At 39.9% G+C, this 25593-nt stretch overlaps 1 protein-coding gene across 1 annotated transcript in view; it reads right to left on the reverse strand.

Annotated features, from left to right (window-relative positions):
* The window catches only part of clic4 (chloride intracellular channel 4), a 142021-nt gene extending 116904 nt beyond the window's left edge, over nucleotides 1–25117 (reverse strand). The window contains exon 1 of the mRNA XM_028818596.2: nucleotides 24641–25117. Coding sequence (XP_028674429.1) covers nucleotides 24641–24709 — 69 coding nt within the window. The 5' untranslated portion in view covers nucleotides 24710–25117. The remainder of the gene's footprint in view (nucleotides 1–24640) is intronic.
* Between the last annotated feature and the right edge of the window lie 476 nt (nucleotides 25118–25593).

Consider the following 25593-nt stretch of genomic DNA (forward strand, 5'->3'; position numbering starts at 1 on the left):
TCACCTTTACACTCTTGGACCTATTCTAGATCTTTCCAAGCCTTGAAGCATGTAGCATTATCCCCCTAAAAAGTCCATTTGCAAGTGGGCACACTGCTACTCTGAAAGGATGCACCCTGTCTCCAAAAATGTTCAGAAAATCTGAGCATTCCAATATTGTTCTGCTTGCGTCAAGAAACTTGATGCATGCTAAAAAACACTAAACTCCATTACATTTCCACTACCAGCCTCTACCACTGACACTTTATGGGATGGATCCATGGACTCACAGGGTTTTCCTTACATCCTAAAGAAGCTGGGATTCATCACAGCAAGTGATGTTTTTCTAATCTACATGTCATCAACAAAAAACACTCATGGCCCCACTCCTCCTCATTTCAAGTCTTCATTTGGAGAGGCTGCTGTGAACCATGGGACTCAAAATCGATAAGAAGAAGCTTATCCAGTTGAGCTAAAGGACAACTTCTTTGGTATACTTACAGAAAAGAGTCTGATCTACAATCCCATGTCCCTGAAGTTAAGCCCATCTCATTGAGGATGCACAGCTGAGAGGTGCTGTTGCCCTTACATAAATGGCACTGTAAACTATATTCACTCATATAAGAGGAAAGAGCTGAGAGAAAGAGACAGACAGACAGCTGTTGCGTAAGAGGCACCTTCGCAGACAGAAGTCCAATTAGCACAGTGGCATAGAAGGGTGTTCTGTAATCCAAAAGCCCTAAAATTAAATCCTGCTGCTGCCACCTCAGAGAAGATGAAAAACTGGGAGGGAGGTATCACTGTGATTGAATTCTTCAGCAGAGTCACCACCTATGTCTAGAGATTGTGTTTAGTAGGCCATAGTAATCACATGTTCTTTTTTTTGCTGACAGAACTGGATAACAATTGGGTTACCTGCTGCTATACCCCATGTGTGACAAGATACTGTTACAATTCTCAGACTTGGAAGTTTGATGAGTCTCTTACGGTGAGCCTTTTAAGATTACAACATGGTAATAGTGGGGAGATGGGATGGTTATTTACAGTATATCTGTTTCCATCTTTACAATGGAGGAACGCCGCCCAGAAAAGATTTGCCATCATTACCGCTTGATCTCCGACCCTGCATTTTCCTCACACAACACTGAAAACTCCAGAACACCAAAGAACATTATGATTTCAACCACAGGTTTCCCAGCAAACAAATGACGCTCCCTAACCTGAATAGCAGTGAAATGATGCAGCATGTAACCATGTCATGTAACCACGCAAACTTTGGCAATAAAATGAGTTATCCAGTTTGAAACCCCAAATCTTTTCACACTACTGTCCTTCTATTTCCACACTCAACAGTTAACTGACCTACTGGCAATACACCAAGTAGGGCCAACTTTTGTCAGCTTCCATTGACCTGAATCATAGGTCCATAGCAATGTGCTTTAGGTTCACTTTATCAAAATTGTTGTTGCTTCAGATAATTTTTTTAATTTATGAAATTTTACTTTTTTGAAAGCTGAATTTTCAACGTTTATTTTGATGTATGAATTGGATTTCCTTTTTAGAAAAAGGTTTTTTTTTTTTTTTATTTCAACTGCATCCCATGAGCATTTTGAAAGCTGCTATGGACAGAAATGGCTACAAGGGGATCTTGCCTGGTTGCTAGGCACCACCTTCTTGATTCGGGCTGACAAATCACAGTGCAACAGCAGGATCCCCTTTGTCTGAAATAACAGATCTAAGCAGTGAACAAGTGTAGTTGGTTAGTTTTGATTTTTGTATAAAATGCCTTTCTAGAGAAATGCATGTGTATTGTTTTTGCTGCGAAATGCCTTTTAGTGAAATGCATCTTTGAGTCGTTTTTTGTGACAGAATGTCTTCATAGAGAAAAACATTTCGGAATCTGAATTTATGTGGCAGAATGCCTTTAAAGAAAAAATACATTTTTGAGTTTCGAATTTTGTGACTACATGCCTACTAGCTACAATGCTCTTTTTGTAAGTGAACAACTCCTTTCAATTCTTGTCCAGCAACTGATATGGTTGAACATTCTGGCATGAAAAACAAATCACAGTGCTCAGAGAAGAGTTCTTTATGCTTCTGACATTATTTAGTCTTCTAGAAAGAAACATACATCTCCTTGTTAACTTCTTTAAACACCAGATTTATTAAACTTACATACTAATAAAAAATGCTCACAAACATCAGAATTTATAAAAGAAAATGTGATGGGAAAAGTTGTGTATATTTATGGCAAATATGACCTATCCCGATACGCAACATCATGGAGAAATTGGCAAATGACAACCATCTTGTTCAAACAGCGCAAAAACATATTGCACCTCAAAAATGACAATTACGAACTTTTTTGGTTATTTATCAGTTTATGTGGGCTAACTGTGGTCACTTCTCAGGGAAATGACTGACAGGTCAGGTATATCTCAGTAAAGCTTCACTCTATCATGCCCACTGTGTTTGTAGACATTACCTGACTGCCGCGCACTATATTCAATTTTATATGGTGCGAATGTACAGTACATAAATAAAACATAACTTGTTTTTGCTGATATAAAAAGGCAATTTGGAGCAGTGTCCCGTACTTGTAACAAAATCAGAGCACTTCACTTCACTCATATTGCAATAAGGGCATCTAGCAAGAATGGAGCTGCTTTTGATAACTGTGAGCAGTGATATATTATTAACTCACAAGACATTTATAATGCCAATATAAGACTGACAAATGTCATGACTCGATGAACTTGCTCAGCTTGTGATTCATTTATTTTGAGGCCAAGTAATTTTGATAGATATGATGGCACTGTATGTAGTGGCTGGCTTGTTGGTAAGCTAACTGACTGACCCCTTGGTTTTTTATATGGCCTGTAATATGCATCGTAACAGCAATCGTGTCATTACATGTGCCACACAATAGCAACTACCTGCTCAGATGCTGGCACCTTACACCTTTCCTCAACCCTCAGAAAGCAGAAGAGAGGCGCTATAATGCCACACGTGATCTTGCGGAGTCAGTTGCAGAGCGCAGTCAGATGCTCTTGAATGCAAGTGGCAGTGTGTCGATATGTCAGGAGGGAGGCTGCTGTATCAGCTAATGAAATTCTGCAGTATCATGAATGCAAATGAGTGAGGTTGATTGGCACAGTCTATGTATGGTTGTTTCAGGGAGATAAGAAGGTGGAGCTCAAGGTGCATTCACGTTATACAATACAATACAATACAATTTATTTTTTCTATAGCCCAAAATCACACAAGAAGTGCCGCAATGGGCTTAAACAGGCCCTGCCTCTTGACAGCCCCCCAGCCTTGACACTCTAAGAAGACAAGAAAAAACTCCCAAAAAAACCATTGTAGTGAAAAAATGGAAGAAACCTTGGGAAAGGCAGTTCAAAGAGAGACCCCTTTCCAGGTAGGTTGGGCGTGCAGTGGGTGTCAAAAAGAAGGGGGTCAATACAATAAAGTACAATACACAGAACAGAACAAATCCTCAATACAGTATAAAAATAAAAATTTTAGAAGTACGGAGTAGAATTTAACAGTAGATGATATCACATAATATGATTTGGATTTGTTTAGAGTTCTGGAGACCTCATTCATCAAGCTGCCTCCCCCATTTGGCCATTCCACAGCTGAAATAGTGCTAATCTGATGAAAGGACCCCTCTTTCCCACGATTCCTGTGATCCTCCATCAGGGATGACTTTACATTAGGCAGACAAAACAACTTGGCAGGTGGGCCGTGGAACCAAGTGCCACATTTGAGTACCGAGAAGAGAAACAAAATGGGTGAGGGTTACTATCAAATTATAACTATCATGATACTTATGTTTTAGTGCTAATAACTAACAACAGAGATGCAGTCTGTACAGTTAATCAGCAGCTCTAGTCAGGATATGCTAAACTGAAGTAGTGAGTCCTCAGCCGGGATTTAAAAGCTGAGACCGAAGGGGAATCTCTTATAGTAGCAGGCAGACCATTCCACAGTTTAGGAGACCTGTAACTAAAAGCTCGACCTCCCACCATTATTTTATTAAATTCTTGGAATCATAAGCAGACCGGCATCTTGAGATCTTAATGTGCGCTTAGGTTTGTAAGTCATGATAAGTTCAGACAAGTAAGCCAGACCTTGGCCATTTAATGCTTTATATATTAAAAGGAGGATTTTGAAATCTGCCCTAAAACTTAATCGGGAGCCAGTGTAAGGATTTAAGAACTGGAGTTATGTATTCGTATTTTCTTGATCTTGTAATAATTCTTGCAGCAACATTTTGGATTAACTGGAGGCTGTATAAAGAACAGTTTGAACATCCAGTGAACACCGCATTGCAGTAGTCAATCCTACTAGAAATAAATGCATTAATTAATTTCTCAGAATCCTGTTTATTTAGAAAGCGCCTTAATTTCCCAACATTTTTAAGATGGAAGAAACATAATTTGGACAACTTTGTAATATGCGCTTTAAATGACATGCTAGAGTCAAAGACAACTCCTAGATTGCCGGCTGATTCAATAAAATTACTGGGGATTCCAACTGAGTTAAACAATGACAGAATATTGTTGTGATCAGCGTCATTCCCTCCAAAAATTAACATCTCTGTTTTATCTGTGTTTAAAGACAAGTAGTTCTCATCCATCCACTCCTTTAATTCACTAACACAACTAATTAAAGACAACATCGGAGAAACTTCATTTGATCTAAATGAAAGGTATGGGTTTCATCTGCAAACGAGTGAAAATTAACATTATGTTTCCTAATGATAGATCCCAGTGGAAGCATGTAAATTGAGAATAGTAAAGGTCCCAGTACTGAGCCCTGCGGGACACCATATCTCACTTCTGTGTATAATGATGGAGTACTGTCAGCACATTTCTGTACATATTGGAATCAATTTGATAAATAAGAACTAAACCAAGCGAGCACAGTGCCTGTAAGCCCAACATCATTTTTCTAGCCTGTGCAGTAAAATAGAATGGTCAATGGTGTCAAATGCTGCACTTAAGTCTAACAACATAATTACAGTGGAGTTTCCTTCATCAGAGGATATCAGAATGTCGTTTACAACCCGCGTTAGTGCCGTTTCTGTACTATGACCAGTGCGGAAACCAGACTGGAATTTCTCAAATAAATTGTAATGCATAAGGTGTGACTGAAGCTGATTGGTGACTACTTTTTCTAGCATTTTAGAGAGAAAGGGTAAATTTGAAATAGGCCTATAATTATTTAGTATGTGTGGGTCTAGGTCTGACTTTTTAAGTAATGGTTTAATGACTGACACTTTTAGTGCATCAGGTACTGTGCCATGCAATAATGAACTACTGATAATGTTTAGAATAGGCGCTGTGTGGGGAACAGCCCGGACACAGACAGGCAGACATCAGTTTGTCACCCAACACACGTTTATTATGCAACTATTTACAAAGTCTTGTGCCACACAACCCACAGACTCCCTCAAAGTCCAGGCCAATACCACAACGCCTTTCCTTCAGACCGCCTCCTTCTCTCTCCTTCCAGACCTCGTCCTCTTCCACCCGACTCCAGCCTCGAATTAAGGGGAGGCGGGCCCTTTTATTCATACCCGGATGTGCTCCAGGTGTGCACCGGCAATCTTCCACCCGACACGCCCCAGTGTGGCAGAAGTGCCGGCTGTCTCCCCGGATGCACTCCGGGTGTTCCCTCTCTTCTTCCCCCCAGCACTTCCTGGTGTGGCGGAAGTGCTGGTGTCCAGGGTCCATCAGGCACAGGGACACCCCCTGGCGGTGGCCACGGGCCCCTACAGGGTTGGGCTTCCAAGCACTGTACCCGTGGCCCCCAACATAACCAGGGCGGACGCCCCCTCACAGTCTGGAGGAGAAATGAACCCTACTCCCGTCTTCCTGGGCGTCCCGGCCGGGGTTGGTGCCACAGCTGCAAGAACATCCATTGAACTTTTTACTAGTTTTGTTGGCACTGGACCTAGGGAACAAGCAGTGGGCTTCATTTTAGAAATTAAAGTTAAGACTTCCTGCTCAGTTACAGGATTAAAATTACTAGCGTGCTGAATGCAATATGAGGCAGGGTCTGCTAAGCTAGTATTTGGTTTGTACTGTGATGCTGAGATCTGGGATCTTATATTTTTAATTTTCTCATTGAAGAAGTTCATAAAGTCTGTACTGCTAATATCTGTTGGTATTTTGCACTGTAGATCTGAATTTCCATTTGTTAATTTAGCCACTGTTCTAAACAGTATCCGAGGATTTTTATTATTGCTATCTATTATTGTAGAATAGTATTCTGAGCGAGCTTTAAAGAGAGCTTTTTTATATTTTTTAACACTCTCTGTCCGTGCAATTTGAAAGACATGTAGCTTTGCTGTTCTCCATCTGCGCTCCAGTTTTCGACACTCTAATTTAAGAACTCAAGTGTTTTAATTAAACCAAGGAGAGTTTCTTTGTGCTTTGATCACTTTTGTTTTTTGGGAAGCCACTGTGTCCAGAGCATCTCACATTATGCACACTACTTACAAGATGGATTGTGATTCATAAAGGTAAATTGTGTAGAAATGTGCACATGCCCAGTTTTGTAAAGCAAGTTTCTGTTCTGGCAAACACATTTTCCTGTTTTTTGCTGTTCACATATTTTCACCCGTTAATCCAAGTAAACTTTTATAAATGAGACCCCAGGGCTGTAGATTTCTAACTTACAGTGCTAGTAATCAACCGGGTGTGGTCATTTTGGGAAAAGATATGGGTTATAGTCCTCTTAGCTGCAAATTCTTTGGGCAATTTTGTGTTCTCATAACTGACAACACACAGTTTTTTAACTTATAACCTATTCTTGGCATATCTATGACAATGAAATTTGTGAAAACATTGATAGGTTTGTTATTCCTAATTCACTTATGCAAGAATGTTTGAAACCCAATACTTTGTCAAATTTCACACCATCTTTAATGTTCTCCATTCTCCTTCTGAAGTGGTCACACATACTGTATAATCCATTGACACCTGCCTACCTGCTTTACGTTGCATCCAACTGTACAGTGAACCTTGTTTTGTTGACCTGGAGAAAGATGCTGCATTTATATAACATACCTTTAATTTTCTAATCCACTTATCAAGTTTAGAGTTGTGGGGGGTCGGTGAATACCCTGACAGTGTGCATTGTGTGCATACACCCCCAAACTCACTCATATTGGGACAATTTGTAGGTGAATGGAACATACTATGATTAAAAAATATACTAATCTAAATATGTGTGAAATTACACTATAAAACAATAAAGCATTTATTTTTCTACTTGCATTTTCTAATACTTAGAAAAAATCATTATGCAGTCAGGGGCTCAGGTGTCATTAATGTGGGAAAGATAGGCGTTCCCAATAATGTCACCCAGGATAGTCTATTATAAAAAAAATATTTGTTTTTTTGTCAACATTTTCCTACAGGAGTGATTTTGGGAATTTTGACTTTCTGGTGTGGTTTTGTTATAAAATATAGTATTTTGTGACCCACTGTGGTAGACTGTACAAGGCAGAATGTACAAGAAGCACACATATTTCAAATAGATTGAAGAGAAAATGCAAAGGCTACCTGATGAAGTTCACAGAGAACTTCAGAAATGCTGATATATCCGAGTAAATATGCACCTTGGGAATGCAAATTTATTTTCCAAATTTCCACATAACCATGACACATGCTGTTGTGTATCTGGGTTCCACTTTTCTTAAGAGGTTTAGGATTAGTGACGTGACACATCATTCAACACAGACTGTCTCTACATTAACCACAGTGCATATGCAAACAGGCATCATGGGCATATCAGTTTGCATACTCAAAGCGCGCTGGTGTCCAAAGTCCATTAAATCATTGACTGTACCTGTTTGTTTCATTTACAGAGTAAATGGGAGTCAAACTCCATCCCAGCAAAATCATGCACAATGTGTGGGTTACTAATGCGGCACCAGACAGAGTCACAAACACTCACACACACACACACAGACAATTTACAATCTCTAATTAACCCAACATGCATATTTGTGGGATAAGAGAAGGAAATGGAACGACTGAAGAAAAGATCCACAGGCAAAAACACAAATTCCACCCTAAGAATTACCTGAGCCGATTCGTGAAGCTGTGAGGCAGCAGTCCCAGTGACAGAACCACCCAGGGGTGATCTTTCTAAATCACCATAATGCTAATCAATCTATAGCTGACAAGTGAATCCTTGCATAATTTGGTTTTGAAAGAACTGGCAATGTGAGAAGGCATGACAAAAAAAATACAGCTAAAAGTCCATACTTCCACCATTAGAAACCTGATGGTTATTGCAAGACTGTAAAATGTTCCACTTTATCTTGTCCTGTTTTTGTTACTGTGTTTAAACTTAATTGCTCTTTTTATGGCACACCAAAGGTACTTCTTTACCTGATGATAATATACCCAGTGGCTATTCTTTTTGATTAGCTTAGCAAATATAAAATGAAGTCAAACCTACACATAGCAGGTGTGAATTGTAAAAGAAGAAAGCTTCACGTCTGCCCATTAATGCAGAACAGCCCCATGGGCATTTTTAAAGACAAATTCATTTATAGCTTGTGAAAACATCAGGAATGGGTAAGTGCATGTTACAAGGCAATGAATTTCTCTGCCTGTGTTCTCCCTGAAATTAAAACTGAGGCTCTCATGTAGAAATATATTTTTGCTGTTAATTGCAGGGAGATGAGTTTGGACAGACAATGTGGAACATTTTGAAGTTATAAGAATTTAATAGCAGGAACCTGAATCAACCACATTCAAACAGCAGGTGACTGCCTGGCAGTGAGTGTTATTAAAAAATGGAGATGATAATGCTACATAAATTTTATACTATATACCAGGCTATTCAGAATGAAAGAGCAGATTTCAAACATTTATTTCAAACAAACTGTATAAGACAGAAACACATTCCTCACATCACTGGATAGAGAAAAGTTCAAAGTTTAAAAGCCCACCTAAAAGTACCAGTGAATGCTATTGAGCGCTGTTTCTTGTTTGTAGTAAAATGGCGACAACACCACAAGAGAAATCATTTTGCGTGCTGCAATTTGCGAAGTGTGAGTCCAGTGCAACGTGAATTCCGCTGACGGTTCAACAAACAGCTGCCGCATCATAATCAAATTTATAAGTGGCATAAAACATTTGAGGTGTGTTCAAACGGAGCCCTGAACAACACCATTCCAGGACAATGGATTGGAAGAGGTGGACAACAAGATCTTGCTCATCGTCTATAGCCTGATATTTTTATCTATGGGGGTACATTAAAGAAAGAGTGTTTGTTCCACCTATGCTCGCTAATCTTCAAAATCTGCGACATCAAATTGAGGAAGCTATGAATTCAGTAACTAGGGACCAGTTGACTCGTGCGTGGCAAGAAATGGTCTACCGTTTTGATGTTTGTCGAGCTACACAAGGTGTTCATGTTGAGTGCATGCAGACTCAAGGACCATAAGACCAAACTTTGAACACTTGCCGGTGTTGTACGTGAGCACATTGGGAGCATCTTCAAGCCAATAGGTAGGTAAGGACAGAGGTGCCAGCATTAGGGGAAATGTGATCACTAACAACCTCTCTCCTTTCGCCCGCAGGACAGAGCTCACTGATGTCACTTTCTGCTTGTCCCCAAGGGTCCCAACTTTTCTACTCTGAGGGCCATTTAAAGATCTGTGTTTTTGGAAGTCTGTGTTCATTGTGAACCAGAGAACAAAGAGCACTGAGCTCCAAAACAGTGAAGCATAGCCCAACAAGAGGGGCAGAGCACTCAAGGACTTGCAACATCCACAATAACACCCTTGGAACTTTTGCATCCTTTTTCAACAATTTTACTCCATAATAAATGGAGTACCAGCAGGTCCCCAACACTTAATTCTCTCCCTCTTGTCCATTTTATCACATTGGTCACATTACATTAAAGTACTTTATACTCACATTTTCTATTGCGTGAAGCTAGTAATGCGACAGCCATGTTTACTCTGCCCCTTGTGGATGTTTTGTTGAAATGTAGCACACCTGCCTTAATAATGTAAAGGTAGTCTTACAACTGCAGTGGGTTGGCACCCTGCCCAGGATTGATTCCTGCCTTGTGCCCTGTGTTGGCTGGGATCGGCTCCAGCAGACCCGCGTGACCCTGTGTTCGGATTCAGCGGGTTGGAAAATGGATGGATAATCTTACAATGAGGTACATTACATAAACTAATTTATTGATTTATTTTACCACCTATAAATGACATGTAGAACATACACTACAGAGTTTTATCAAACAGTATATTTCACCAAAGAAGGACATTACTGAAATACCAGAACTGGCCTCTAACCCAGGAATTGGTGATTATAAAAGCCTGCAGACATGTCTTGAAGACCAGGTTTAGACTCCATTGTGTTTAAATGTTTTCACCCTTTGCTACTCCAACCTTGATTATGAAGAACTTCAATGCACAAACTCAGATCCATAATTGCTAAGTATATTTAGGCTTTTCAATAATTTTTCAAAAACATGCTCTTTACATAACAAAATCCACATTATTGTTTTCTGTGTTTCCCCCCTAAACGTAATGCTAGTCGTCATGTCAGAGGGCAAATTATGCCTTTGCTCTGGCAAGTGAAGAGCACAATAAAAAATGAAAATTTCCTTGGGGTAACCTGACATGTGACATATAAAAGTGATGAACAACGAATCTATAAACATCTCAATGTAAATGGAGGATCCCTAAATAAGACTTGGACATGCAGTTCTTCACACACACACACATCTTCCATTTAAGAGTTGGGGGCAGTTGCTGCCTATCCCGACAGCATGGGGTGCTGCTGCTAACACTCATACACCTCCACACTCACTCATACTGGCAAAATTTATACTCAAAAAATAGATTTAACTCAGCAAAATGTATATGAAATCACATATGAAACAATAAAGACATATTTTTTTTAATTTTGCTACTTTCATTTTCTAACATAAAAGCACCACCTTTACTCAAGTCAACAAAACAGGGATCACTCAACAGTTTCTCTCTACTACAATACAGACAAGATCAAGCCAATGTAATTCTCCCTACAAAACTGAATCCACAGCCGGAGACTGGACCAATGCCCATTGTTAGAAATCTGACTTAGAATATTCACTGGGCCACATCCAGTAAATCCTGTTTTTGCAACACTATTCAATGGCTTGTTTCTTGCTCACTGAAAGCACAATATGCTGCTTTGTTCAATGGCGCAGTTTCTGCTATACAGAATACTTATTATGTCAAATTTCCACTGCTTATTCTCCACAGCCGCTGGCTTCTGCAGCATGCATGACACACTTGCCATGTGGACCCTTGAACTTTTCTGAATAGCATTTTATCTCTTCGTGTCATTTTGGCATTTGTATTCTCTGGGGCAGTTTAGAGGTTAGACATTCCACTGCTAAGTCCACGTGAAAGCACTCATTTGCATTGAATACAACAAAAAAGAACAAATTAAGCTGATTTTAAATAACTGAAACTGTCAGTCTCTACGTATACATATTTGACAATTTACGAAGCAATAGAAAAGTTGCTGGACAACTTTCACTTTTGTGGTCCACAGAAGATACTGCCATGTAAACTCAAAAACTGCAGAATTCATGCAGACAGGAAATGATGGTTATCTGAATTGAGACAAATTTTGCTCAGTCCAAGTGGACTGAGACACTAATAAAGAAAGGAATCCAATCAACCTCAACACTGCTCTGACCAAGGATTTAAAAATGAAGGCAAGTAGAAATGGATAATAAAAAGGATCATCTGGTATGCTGCATGAAATTCATTTTGTGGTAAAAAAGTACCAATATGATAGAAACGAGCCAAAAACTTCAGAATATATATAAATAATATATATAAATGTAAATGTATATATAAGAAGTCCTATCAAAAAAAAAGTAAATCATGCAAAAGAAAATATGAAATGTGATTCTGAGTCACTGTTTTAGTGTCTTAAAGTTATGTGAACTGCATGTAACAAGTGAGCCTATCCCGTTTAGAATATTACCCAGAGAAAAGTGCAGTTCAACCTGATTGGGCAGTCAATGCTCGCTCCGCCCTTCATGACACTGCATTGGATTAAGCAGGGTTTGACAATGTGTGTATGTTTAAAGTAAGAACTTCCAAACAGGAAATACCATGCCTTGTCCCTGTTTGCTTGGCAGTGGCGTGACTGTGAAAGAAATTGATGCTGGAGAGGTGAAAACCTGCTATCAAATGAATCTGAGCACCAAAATGCTAATAAGCATTTCAATGACTAAGTGGACGTGCCTGTGAAGCCTTCCTCGTGGTCCACTATTGGGTATAATAGAATAGCAAAACTATTTGCTTCTTTTTTAATTTTTATTGATTTGAACTAGAAACAGATAACATTCCATACAATCAAGTCAAACTTAACAAAGCAAAGTAAAATTTAACCCCCATCCAAGAGAAACTGAGGAGAGCCAACAACCAAAGCTACTCTATAAAAGCAACAAGAAAGGAAGAGTATCCTTTTCCCTGAAATGGAAGCTTATTCTAAAATGTAAATGATTATATCCTACCATATTTTAAAAAAAGTTTTGAATAGATCCTCTAAAAGAGAATTTTATTTTTTCCAATTTCAAATAGTATATAACATCAGTTACCCACTGACTTGAAAGTGGTGGGTTAGGATTCTTCCAGTTGAGCAAGACAAGTCTACGTGCTAGTAGTGAGGTAAAGGCAATTACAGTTTGTTTGTCCATCACCTCTTTGAGTCTGTCTGGGAGTCCACCAAACACAGTTGTTAGTGGGTCAGGAGAGATTGTGACACTAAGGCTGTCTGTAAGGCGTTTAAAGATTTTGGCCCAGAGTGATGTTAATTTAGTGCACGCCCAGGATTTATGGCCCACTGAGGCTGGATCTCGATTGCAACATTCACAGGTTTAGTCTTGCCGTGGATACGTTTTGGACAATTTAAAACGAGATAAACGTGCTCGATAAAAGATTTTAAGTTGAATGATTGAATGGTTTGTGCATACTGAGCTGAAGTGTATTCTGTGTGTGGCTGCCTTTCACTCCTTCTCTGGAATAAAGTGGCAGATCCTTTCCCCAGTGTACCCTGGGATCTCTACATGATCTGGAGATTTCTCATCATCTACAGTTCACAGAAAGATTTTTGCCAAACTTCAAAATAACTGATACTGTGCTGGAGTATAATTATTTAAATGTGAAGAAATACATTATAACATTACTTACCAAACCTTTCTGAATGTCCATTTTTGCAATACCCCTAAAAATCTTTTTACAGAGCTCTGTTATCATTTTTAGATACAGTGCTCTTTCTCTCCAAAACTTTCATGGTGCTCAGCTATAATAGAAGACTGCAAGATGCTGAGAAATTAACTCACACTTTTGTTTACAGTCAGCTAGATTACTGTAACGCACTCCTAAGTGGTCTACCCAAGAAAGACATCAATTCAATGCAGTTAGTCCAGAATGCAGCAGAACAAATTCTAGCCAGAAAACGAAAACCTGAGCAGATCTCACCAGATTTAGAGTTGATACATTGGTTACCTGTGCCTTTTAGAACTGACTTTAAAATACTACAAATGATTAATAAAGCTTTAAACAATCCTGTTACTTCTTATTACATTCCAAGTTGTAAACTTAGATATTATAACAACAGTCTGCTAATTAGTCCAAGAGTTTAAAAGAAATGGTGAGGCAGCATTCAGCTGTTATGCATCAAGTGTTTGCAAGACTTCACTGATATATACCAGACTACCATTGTAGATCATTTTACAAAAAAACTCTTAAAAACCCACTTTTTAAATTCTACCTTTTCATTATTACATTTTAGTTCTACCATTAATAGACTAGAACGTTCATGGTCTCCAATGAACTTGTAATTTTTACTGATCTTTACTTTTCTCTGTTTTCTTTTCCATTTTTTCTGTTGTGGCATTCTGCACCACAACCACCTGATCAAAGTCCTGGGTTATGTTTGAATGAAAGTGGATATGCCAACCTGCCACGAGATCAACTGTGTCGAATCCTCTAAGACAAATCCTTACAAAAAACAAAGAACAACTTAAGAACATTTATGTTACGCAGAATGCCCAGTCGGGGCTTGGTGGACTTTTGGTCTTGGAATGCCTGTAGGGTTTTTTTTTTCCATGCTTAACAGGAATTCTTTTTTTATATTTTCTGTCCACCCTTGCCATATGACCTCATCCTCAGACTCAAATTAAAGGACTCTATTTGTCTTAATTATATGTCTGTCTTATGTAAGTGTGCATTATTAATTTTTGTATACAATTTATTCATTATTATTTAATTTTAATTTGTCCTTCTTTGCATTTAACGACTTCAAGATCCTAAAAAGCACTTTGAGCTTCATCCTTTGTATGACAATGTGCTATAGAAATAAATGTTGTTGCTGTTGTGGTTGCTCTGTGATCCCAGGCACCGATAGTCACATTTCACTGTACAAGCATCTCTTAGTTGCTTTAAAACATGTATTTCATTAAGCATATAGTGCTACATATAAAGGGAACATGCTACATTTTAAAGACAGTGAAATCAGCTTTTAGACTCCACAAGCCCAGCAACACCATCCATTTTCTAACCCGCTGAATCCGAACACAGGGTCACAGGGGTCTGCTGGAGCCAATCCCAGCCAACACAGGGCACAAGGCAGGAACCAATCCCGGGCAGAGTGCCAACCCACCGCAGGACACACACAAACACCAAGCACACACTAGGGCCAATTTAGAATCGCCAATCCACCTAACCAGCATGTCTTTGGACTGTGGGAGGAAACCGGAGCGCCCGCAGGAAACCCACGCAGACACGGGGAGAACATGCAAACTCCACGCAGAGAGGACCCGGGAAGCGAACCCAGGTCCCCAGGTCTCCCAACTGCAAGGCAGCAGCGCTACCCACTGCGCCACCGTGCCGCCCAGCCCAGCAACACCTACTGCCTTTTGCCAATTTATGTGTTCAAAGGTTTATGTTGCCTGCTAGGATTATGATTTAACCGCCTCATGCTACATAATAAAAGGATGCTTGCTTATTGACATGTTCATCAAGTGTCATTCTGTCCATTTTACTAATTCAGGGGTCTGAGTGGTACGAGCAACTGATTCACTACAACCAGATTATTTTGGATCATTTACAAAATAGTTGAGCAAGCAGCATCCTTTAAGACAAAATCTGAATGTGTTTCTAAGATGAGTTACTTCAAAGTGAAAATGTACATGTGATCAAAGTATTGCCATTAACTAACAACATAACTGAGCTGCTGAAATGTAGTTACTCATCTCCACTCAAAATGGGTAGTAAAAGTAAATGCAGGGAAAATAAATAAATAGACACAAACACTTTTAGAGAAGTTGCTGGCCGTTACTGTTACAGTTTAGTATGTCTAACGCTCTAGTGTTGAACTATGTACCTACAATTCAAACTGTGCTTGTGAAAATTTATAAAAGAAGCTGGTTCATTCAAGGCCTAATTTTATAACTAAAACTGACAGCTGAATAGGCATGGTGGAACAGTGTTTAGCACTACTGCCTCATAGATGCTGCAGGCTAGGTTTGTATTTTGCACCTTTTGCACCTTGGCAGAGTCTGCATGCTCACACTGTTTCCATATGGGTTTTCCATTCCACATCCTCATGTCTGCATATTAGTTTCACTGGGAATTCTATACTTGCTCCATGCATGTCAGTGGGCCCTTTGATGGATTGGTGTCCCATTGTAAGCTGGTCCCTGCTTTGCACCAATTTCTCCTACAGACTACGATGCTTTTAAATGTTAGGGTATTGTGACTGGTGTTCCGGCCGATTTGCCATCTTTGACAATGGTGGTGGTCGTCCAAAGACAGCTCGGTGGCTCCTTTACTCCATATTCCTACCGTGTATGCTGGCTGCATCCTGCTGATACTCTCTTACCTGCAAGCTGACTCAAATAGTAAACTAATGACAAAGAAACACAGCTACCCTTCGAAAACCCCCTTCAAAACAGTATTTCAGTGGGAAACAAACACACTCTAAGCCAGCCTTTTGGGGGGGGTCAGCTGTGGCTTTGCTCTCTTACTGCGTAACATGCTTTTCACACAACGTTTAGAACATTTAAAAGACTGAGCCCCCAACAGAACTCTTCTGTCCTCTCTCCTCAAGACTGTGTCTGCCCCAGCCACTGCTTCCAAGCCACTGAACCTGGTCAATGCTTTAAGAAATTTTTTTTTTTTTTTTAAGATGAAGGGTCGAGCTAGAACAGGAGGTTCAACCTGTGCATTTGTATGCCAAAGATAAACTCCTATTGAATAAAGTCTTCTGTCTGCTCCTGACTGTTCAGCAATAAACTTAATCTTTCTTGGAAACCTGGTGCCATCTTTCTGTGTCCTGTGCAACTTTATGACCCAAGGTTGACAGTATAAGACATAAACCACATACCTCTCTATTATATAAAAAAAATTTTGGGTCGAGACATGATCTTCTCGGAGATACTCTACCATCCTGCGAGACAAGGAGGACAGCTGCTGTACAGGCTTTTAAATGTTTGAAGCGTTATACGACATGCACATCACGCAGCATGGCACAAGCAGCAGCAGAAGCAAGCCAGCTGATCAAGCATAGAGGAGATTAAAAAAATGTATTTGTTTCCCATTGTATCACCGTTTAAGAGTGGGTTTCAGAGGAGCGACCGCATCTCCTAGGCATGTGTTCAGCCCCCCTCTTCACAGCGCGAAAGGCAGAGACACGAAGTGGCTGCCGCATATTGTGACCCGAGGGTTGAAGGGAGTGGGTGAGCGAGGCGAGCAGGGGGCAAAGCCCCCTAGTATTTCTTTAAATTGAAACTACTGCACAACAAGAGAACTCTGGATCCTAAACTGTTATTCAGAGTTTTTTGACAACTCATTGCCACAAGAGAGATACAAATGTGGTATTTCTGATGAAATGATAAACTCTGATGCCTATATCCAAAAATGCATAAAGAGCACTGACATTTGTAAATTTTAATTTCTTGCACTCATGCTAAAAGTTAAGCTGTTTACATAAAAGGAAAAAGAAAGTAAAAATGTTCACTTTTGCTAGAAAGTACCAACAATAAATATCTCTCTATTATAATAAAAAAAATTCAGGTATGAAACGAGACTTTTTAGCCTGGGACCATATGTGAGTTTTTCAGAGAGATACTTTCTTGTCCCGCGATACGAGACTTTGTGCCAAGAGATTTAACCACGCCCGAGGCCAGAAATAAAAGACAAAGAGTAGATGACAAAGTAGAACATCATACAGAATTCAAAAACATTGGCACGATACACATGCAGAGCAGGTCAGAAATAATGAAAGTACTAAAATAAAAAAGTCTCAAAAAAATGATAGTAAAGATCACATTAGCACAAACAAATGGAAATTATTACTCAGTGAAATAACGGAACAGTGAAAAGAGACGAATATACAGGTATTGTTCAGATTTAAACTTTAAGTCAGAGACTTGTAGATGGTCAAATTCATGTTGCCATCAGGGAAAAGTAGTGTTTCTTCCCAATGAAGAGGTGAATCTGCGAGAATTAAAAGAGTTGTTGTTTGGTGAAAGTGAAATCCAAATATGCATGCGGCAGAGATGCAAAGTGGCTGGCGCGTAGCGCAGGCCGAGGAGGTTAGCGAGCGAAGCGAGCAGGGGGTGAATTCCCCTAGTTTTAAATATATTCAAAAATGTAAACTTTTTTTTGTTTTGCAACACCGCTTACTGGTCACTCTGAAGCAGGCTTTTGACTATAAGTCGATTTAGCCACTGCATGATTCCTCTTTACGGTAAAGTATTAAACACACACTAACCAGAGAATCTGACATATCCACCTGTTACTGTTCCGCTTATGCATTGTCTTTCTAAAATGATGACCTGTCTTATCTCCTAAGGTCTTTACTCTGACAAGTTGCTATACCAAGAGTTATTTTTTGCAAAAGAAATTTTGAAAAAAGTTTTAAACAGGTTACAAATACAGATATAGTCTACAATTAAGACAAAACAATGCAATATTGCAATCATGTTCGGTTAAAAGATATAAAACTGCAAAATTACACATGTTGTAGCTATTCCACCTACTTGTTATTTTCATACACTGTAGGCAATATATAGCTATATATGGAAATAATTGTATGGATTTTCCAGCTTTAGTAATGCCTGTCTGTCTGCTTTTAGGTGTGAATCCATGGACACAATGACTCAAAACTGAATCACTCAATTCAATGAAACTTGTTACTGGCACTGTAAAATGCTAAAGGAATACTAATTCTGACTAAGATACAGCACTCCTGGCAGTGAGTAGAATGGCATTAGTAGAACTGTTGAGAGTATGTGAATCAGAACCAGAGAAGATGGGATTAAATATCCATCCATCCATTATCCAACCTACTATATCCTAACTACAGGGTCACGGGGGTCTGCTGGAGCCAATCCCAGCCAACACAGGGTGCAAGGCAGAGAACAAACCCCGGGCAGGGCACCAGCCCACCGCAGGGCTCGCGCACACACAAAATGGAAGAAGATTGGCGGACAAGAAGAAACAAACAGATTTGAATATAAAAGTCAAGAACTGAAAAGCATAGAGACATTCACATATTTGGGTAGCAAGATGGAGGCGTAAGGCAGCTGACAGATGGACGAGATGAAGATAGTAGTTTGGGCTGGAGCAGTATTTGTTAAATTAGAAAGAGGACTTTGGAAGTGCAGGGACGTCAAACTGTGAACAAAATTAATAGTCGTTAACACACTAGTGTTGCTGGTAGTCTTCTATGGAGCTGAAAGCTGGACATTTAGCCATCAATTAAGAGAAGACTGGACATGTTTTGACTGAAGATGCTTTAGATGGAGGATCTGAGGGAAAAGACTGGTCAAATGGAGCTCAGAGAAACAGGCCTATCAAAAATGATAAGATGGGCAGAGCATGTGTGGCGGATGGATGACTCAAGGACAGCAAGATGATTGGAAATATGGTTTCCAGAAGGAAGGAGAAGAAAGAGGTGGAAAGACGAGGTGAAAGAGGAAGCAAGAGACAGAGAGGCAAGGGGAAGAAACCTGGAGGAAGTGGCACAAGATAGAGAGAAGTGGAGGAACTTTTATAACAGGTGGGGATGCAGCGTCAAAGATGACAGAAGTGTGGTTAACTAACTATGCATGTGCAAAAGGGAAGCTAAATGTCTTCATGAATGGCCATTGTCTGCAGCTTGTAAATACAGTAATTGTGTTTATTTTGGATATCTTACGCACCTCACTGATCTCTACAAAACCAGAGATCCCACTCTATGGTGACACATCTTTTCATCCACTGCTACACATTCCATCCAGATGACCAGTTTGGCTAGACTCAGTCCTATCAGACTGGATTTTCAGTCAAGCGTTGAAGAACAAGTGGGACTAAGTCAGATTCCAGAATAAATGTCTCATCGATGACCCAACAGCTTTTCTGCAGGGCTTTAACCTTCTTCGTCACTTACGGAGTACACTAAACAGATTTCACATCGGACACAAAGTGTGTACAGTTAAGTGTAGGTAAATAGTGACAGAGGTAGGATTTACTATGTGATAGTGGTCCATTGCAGATGGTGTTGAACATTGTGGAATTCCATCTGACTAAACACAGTGAAGGAATCAACTGGCTTTACCTAAGTTAAGAATCTGCAATTAAACTGCTTGACAGTATACACAAACGCTGGTAATGATGAGGATACATCCTAGGTGTATCACATATATGTAACAAAAGTACTGTGATGAAAACAAAATCACGACTTCATGCAGGGGAAGTCATGTGCTGGACACTTTTTTTTAAATTATTGTTTAAACATAAATAAAACTCACAACAGAACAGGGAGATTTTGGCTTATTTAGAAACCTTATTTCATCTGGATCCAATGATTTGTCTCATTTCAAAGCAAAAGCTGGGCTAATTCAAAATGCTGGATGATTCATTCTGGGCAGAGAATTTAGAGACGCTAACTCATAAGGGCCGTAGCTTCTCTGTTATGTGATCCAGCACTTCTCCTTTTTGAGTTGTGAATCATACTAATCTTATGAAGGAAAACCAATTCTATAACAACAAGTGCATGTTACTTAGTTGGTGCAATAAGGCTGTTGAAATTATAACAGATCATAAGACTATGGCAGAAATCACACGTTTTGTGGGGCAGGCAGTATTGGCGTTGTGGCTATAGTAGTCGATCTTACATTACAAAGTTGTTGTTCACCTCCTAGCTCTCCCTCACAATGACCCTGAGCAAGTCACATAACCTGCCTTTGTTCAAATTAAAACAAAAACAGCTGGAATGCATCATGATCTTGGAAACTGCCTTGAATAAACAATAAGACAAATATATACAGTAACAACATAGTTTTTTTCTTTAGTTTTCTACTTTGTATTTTATAATATTTTTTGATGCATCACATGTTATGTTAATCAGTGACTCTAAACTAGCCCAAAGTGAATGGGCTGCTTCATACTACTGCTTCATCTAGGCCTTATTCCTGCCTTGTCTAGCTTAATGCTACTAAGTCAGGCCCCATCTTCCTCTAATTCTGAAACAGTAAAGCCATATTCTAAAAATAAATAAATGGGTGCATTTATACTTGTTTATTTATGTTCCATCAAGCTGCATGGCCTCAGTCAGACTTGCCTGCAACTTTGTAACTGTTTTCTTACCTTATGTCTGGATATACAAAAATAATACAAATGATTCACTTCCAAGGAAGTGTTCAAATTCTGTTGTTATAGAGCATTGAATTATAGCTGATTAAATTTGCCATTTTTGATGATGTTCAACACAAAGTTCTTCTTTTAAATCAAAGTGAAAATGGATCGCTGTGAACTATATTAATTACAAATACAAAACAAAAAATAATGGCATTAGTATTTACCCCTTTTAATATGACACACCTAAATCACCACTAGTGCAGCCAGTTGGTTTTAGAAGTCACAGAGTTACTTCAACGGAGATCAATTGTCTGGGGTTTCAGTTGATCGTGGTATAATTAAACCTTATCTGGAAGGTCCAGCTTGTGGTGAGTCAGTTGAGTGGCCTGATCTATATACAATGAAGACAAAAGAACACTCCAAACAAGTCTGTGAAAAGGTGACTCAAAAGCACAAGGCACAAGAAAATACCCACGTCACTGAATATCCCTTGGAGTCAAGCTAAATCAGTCATTAAGGAATGGAAACAGCATGGCACAGCCCATAAATGTACCCAGAGCAGGCTCTCTGCAAGAACTGTGTGATCAGGCAAGACGTAACCTAGTGTGGGAGGTCTCTAAAAGATCTATGAGAACTCTGAAGGAGTTACAAGTTACAGTTGCTCAGATTGGAGAGACTGTGCATATAAAAACTGTTCACCACTCTCTGTTTTATTGTAGAGTGACAAAGAGAAAGACACTCTTAAAAAATGCACATCAAATCTCAGGAAGAATTTGCCAAAAGATGCAAGGGAGATTCTAACATCAGCAAGAAGAGGTTCTGTGGTCTAATGAGACAAAATTAACCTTTTTGGCTATCTGACTGTATATTTGGCATTAGCCAAACACTGTACACTATTACCATCTTCACCATGGAGCATGGTGGTGGCAACATCCTGCTGTGAGGATGCAGAGATGCAGAACACTTGTCAGGGTAGAGGATAAAATTAACGAAGCAAAATACAGGGAAAATCCTGGAAGAAAGCCAGATACAGTCTGAAAGAAACCTGTGCCTTGGCAGAACACTTTCTTTCCAGCAAGACAACGACCTCAAGCATAAAGCTAAAACTACATAGGGATGGCTTAAAAACAACAATATTGATGTCTTGGAGTGTCCAGATTAGAGCCCAGATCTCAATCTAAATAAGAATGTGTGGCTGGACTTGAAAAATGGCTGTTCACTCACAAATCCCATGAAACCTGAAAGAGACTGAGCAGTTTTGCAAAGACGACTGGGGGAAAAAACTGCTGTTTCCAGATGTGAAAAGTTGGTAGAGAGAGACCTGTGCAGAAAGACTCAAGGCAGGAACTGCTGCCAAAAGCTGATCTACTAAATACTGACTTGAAGAAGGTGAAAACTTGTATGAGATCCATTATGTTGTGTTTTGTATTGCTGAAGGCAAATAACTATAGACAGGTGATCTCCACTGAACTAACTCTGTGACTTCTAAAACCAACTGACTGTACTGGTGATGATTTATGAGTGTCACATTTGTTCACTCTGTACTGAACTGTTTTGACTTTTGACATTAAGGTTTCTTTTTATGTTGATCAGTGTCATAAAAGCTAAATGAAATCCCCAGTAATTCAGTGTTGTACAATAATAAAATAAGACCACTTTCCAAGGGGGTAAATACTTTTTATCGGCACTGCATGAAGGCTCATCCCACTGTCTGATTACTGGTCTGTGATTCAGCAATCTATTTTCTGAAGCCAGTTTTATCCTATTACAGGATCACAGGTAGCTGCAGCCAATCTCAAAGCAATAAGGCACAAGACTGAAACAAACTCTGCACACTCTTGCACATACACCCACTCATAACCATAAATGTTGATTCAGAATAGTTAAATGACTTAACAGCAACTACTGTATCTTTTTACCCTAATCTCTATATCAGGGTACTCAAATCTGGTCCTTGACTTCTGCAATGGCTGAAGGTTTTTGCCTTAACCAAATTTCTAATGAGAACTCATTATTTAATACCAAAGCAATAGGTTTTTTAAGCATAGTTTTAGTTAGCTTGTTTCTTTCTGTTCAGAACCCTTAACTGCCCACTTTAATGTTTTTTAGGTTTTAATTGTTGCCTTTTTTAACTACCCATCAGTTATCAATGAGGTGCAAATCATAAAAGAATCACCAGCTCTACAGCTAATGTTCTTTCAGCTAAACCTGCACACATACATTATAAAGTACCTTGCGTTAATACAATGTTTTCAAACAAATAAGAGAGAAAGTGAGGACCAAGAGGTACAAAACAAAACATATGGTTAGTCTCAGAAAATAAAAAATCTAAAATGTGATAAAAAATATATAAAATGAAATACCAAGTTTCATTATCTGCAGGGCATGGCTTCTAATTACAAAATTGGCTGGAATGAAAACTTGCAAACACTGTGGCCCTCCAGGACAGGCAGGAGTTGAGTGCAGTCATGTGGCATCAAAGTTTTGGTTAAAGACTGCAAACTTGTAAGGTTGTGGGTTCAAATAATGCTAAGGACGTTGTATGACCATAAGCAAGTCCTGTGCACCAATTCAAAAAGACAAATAATCAACTTTATCTCTCAAATCTAATAATAAATAATAGGATGTACCTGGACTCCCAAATCCACAATGTCTGCATTTACTTAACACATCATCCTTTTCTCACAGGTTTACTTAACTGGGACATTTAAGAAAAGAATACTAATTAAAAGAGCAGCAAATTATAATCACAAACGTATAAAATGTGTTGCTGGCACTGTGTCTATTAGAATAAAGGAAGACAATTAAAAATAGATGCAGAAACACCTCCACTATCACCTGACACTAAATGTCATACTGGCGGTTTCAGCCCCCGAAATTCTTCTGACAACAGATCGGTCTTATTCAAAATGTTTAAATAAACAAATTAATACATAAAGGGGCATCATTGTTTCTGCTGGCCAACGAACAATAAGCAAAAGACGCAGCGACAACCACGTAAACCGTGAATTCAGTTCTTTATTTCCTCGCCCGTCTCCGCCCCCTCCACCTCGAGCGAACACCCGACTCACTTGCCGTGCCGCCGCCCCGCCCTCTCCCGAGTTCCATGGCGCGGCGTGGCAGGCGGCTGGGCTCAAGAGGCGCGTTGCCGGAGTAACGGAGGTTAAAAAAATGTGAATATAAAGCGGGAGTGCAAGCCAGGCGAGACACCGAAACGTGAACTGCGAGAAAAAGAAGTCGAGGACTTGGCGACCCCACCCCACTTACTCGGAGCCTCGGCGGACCATCCACTCAATTTGACGAGCTAACGGTATTCACAGTTAACAGTCAGGATGACCACCTGCAGGCGCTCACTTCTCTGCACCCTCCACTGGACTTGTATACAAATTGTGATCGTTAGTATTGTGCTCATTAAAGTCATGCAGTTCTTGGCGTTAGGGTCCCTTTATAAAAAGAATAAAGAACACGCCCCTTTTTGTGAAAGAACACAACCAGTGCGGATTATACTTTACCTATTAATCATACGCACAGTAATAAAAAACATCGAATAATACAGCTACACATAGAGTCAGTATGTTAGAAAAGGACAGAAATAATAAAAAAAAAACTTTAAGGAAAACACATCTCCAGAGCGTAGCGGTCCTGGGAATATTGTTGTGCGGGCGCCCGTAATCTCCGAAACGCGCCAAAGTGGTCTGTTTCTGCCACTGACCCCCACCCCCTCAAAGCACACCTTTTCGCTGACGGCTTCTAAAAGCGTTAAGTTTCGAGAAGTATGTGCACTTGTCACTCACTTTTAATAACTGTTTTCGGGTAATGAAATAACGGTGCGTTTCGCGAGACTTTATACACCACCTTGTCCAAGTTTTTTTTTTTTTTTTCTTTTTTTAAGGCGCAATTCTTAGTCCTACGGGATCCGTCCCATTGTCAAAAACTGCAATCCCGAGATGCGATATAATCGCAATCCGTCTTTTTCCTTACCTTTACGAAGAGCTCGATCGCCGGCTCGTTATCGCCCTTTAGTCCGTTCAGGGGTACCGAGAGGGACATGATGTCTCCTTTGGGTCTTCAGTCTCCTTGAAAGCAGCGAAATGAAAAGAATACGCTTCTCTTCTGTGTCCCAGTGCGACCCACTCAACTTTTCTCTCCTTGCTACAGAAGTTTTCCACTGGAGGCCTTCGTTTTCGCTTGTATGGCAGCTTTATATCCAAGCGGAGGTGGCAAGGGCAGAACAGTCCTGGTGATGTCAGCAAAAAGGCCAGGACGGATGCTTTAGTTTAGTATCTTTATTGCGATGGAGAACAGTGGCTAGTTCAGCGTTGTTCCAGCACCAACTCCCAGACTCTCTCGTGATCGTGTTACATCATCCTTGAAGCCCTCAGCCCAGCGAAGAAAAAAGAACAAAAAAAAAAAAAGCAAGGACAATATTTAAAGCTCTGATGTCACACTCTGTCTCAGTAAGGCCGAGGAAAAGTGGGCTGGACTAAAAAGGGAGAGGGAGGGGAGAGGCAACGCCAGGCTCGGATCTATTAGCCAGTCCAGCAAAGCAGACGTGTCTGACGGATGCGAGTAGTAAAGCAAAAAGATTTGTGAAGAATGGAAATTGGGGGGCCAGAGACGGTTTTGGAAAGAAATGACATAATGTCTACACCCTTTTTCGTGAGTGGGCTGCGCCGTACTTAGTAATCTCAGAAGTAGCCAGAAATGCGGCCACAGGAAAGGGATTTGATGTATTAAGATACAAAGGGAGCACTGTCCGGCCGGGGAGGGACACTCCACGTGTTTGACAGCAGCTATTTGCAGGCGGGTTAAGTAAGGCTTTGCTGTTAATGCGGAGTCTGGAATGACGTGTCCAACCGACTTTATTAGGTCCTGCCCTAATCCGTGAAATGACGGTGAACGTTGCGCCTCGTGCAGCTGCTGAGAGCTCTGTT

Source organism: Erpetoichthys calabaricus, chromosome 14, assembly GCF_900747795.2.
Source record: "Erpetoichthys calabaricus chromosome 14, fErpCal1.3, whole genome shotgun sequence".
NCBI lineage: Eukaryota > Metazoa > Chordata > Cladistia > Polypteriformes > Polypteridae > Erpetoichthys > Erpetoichthys calabaricus.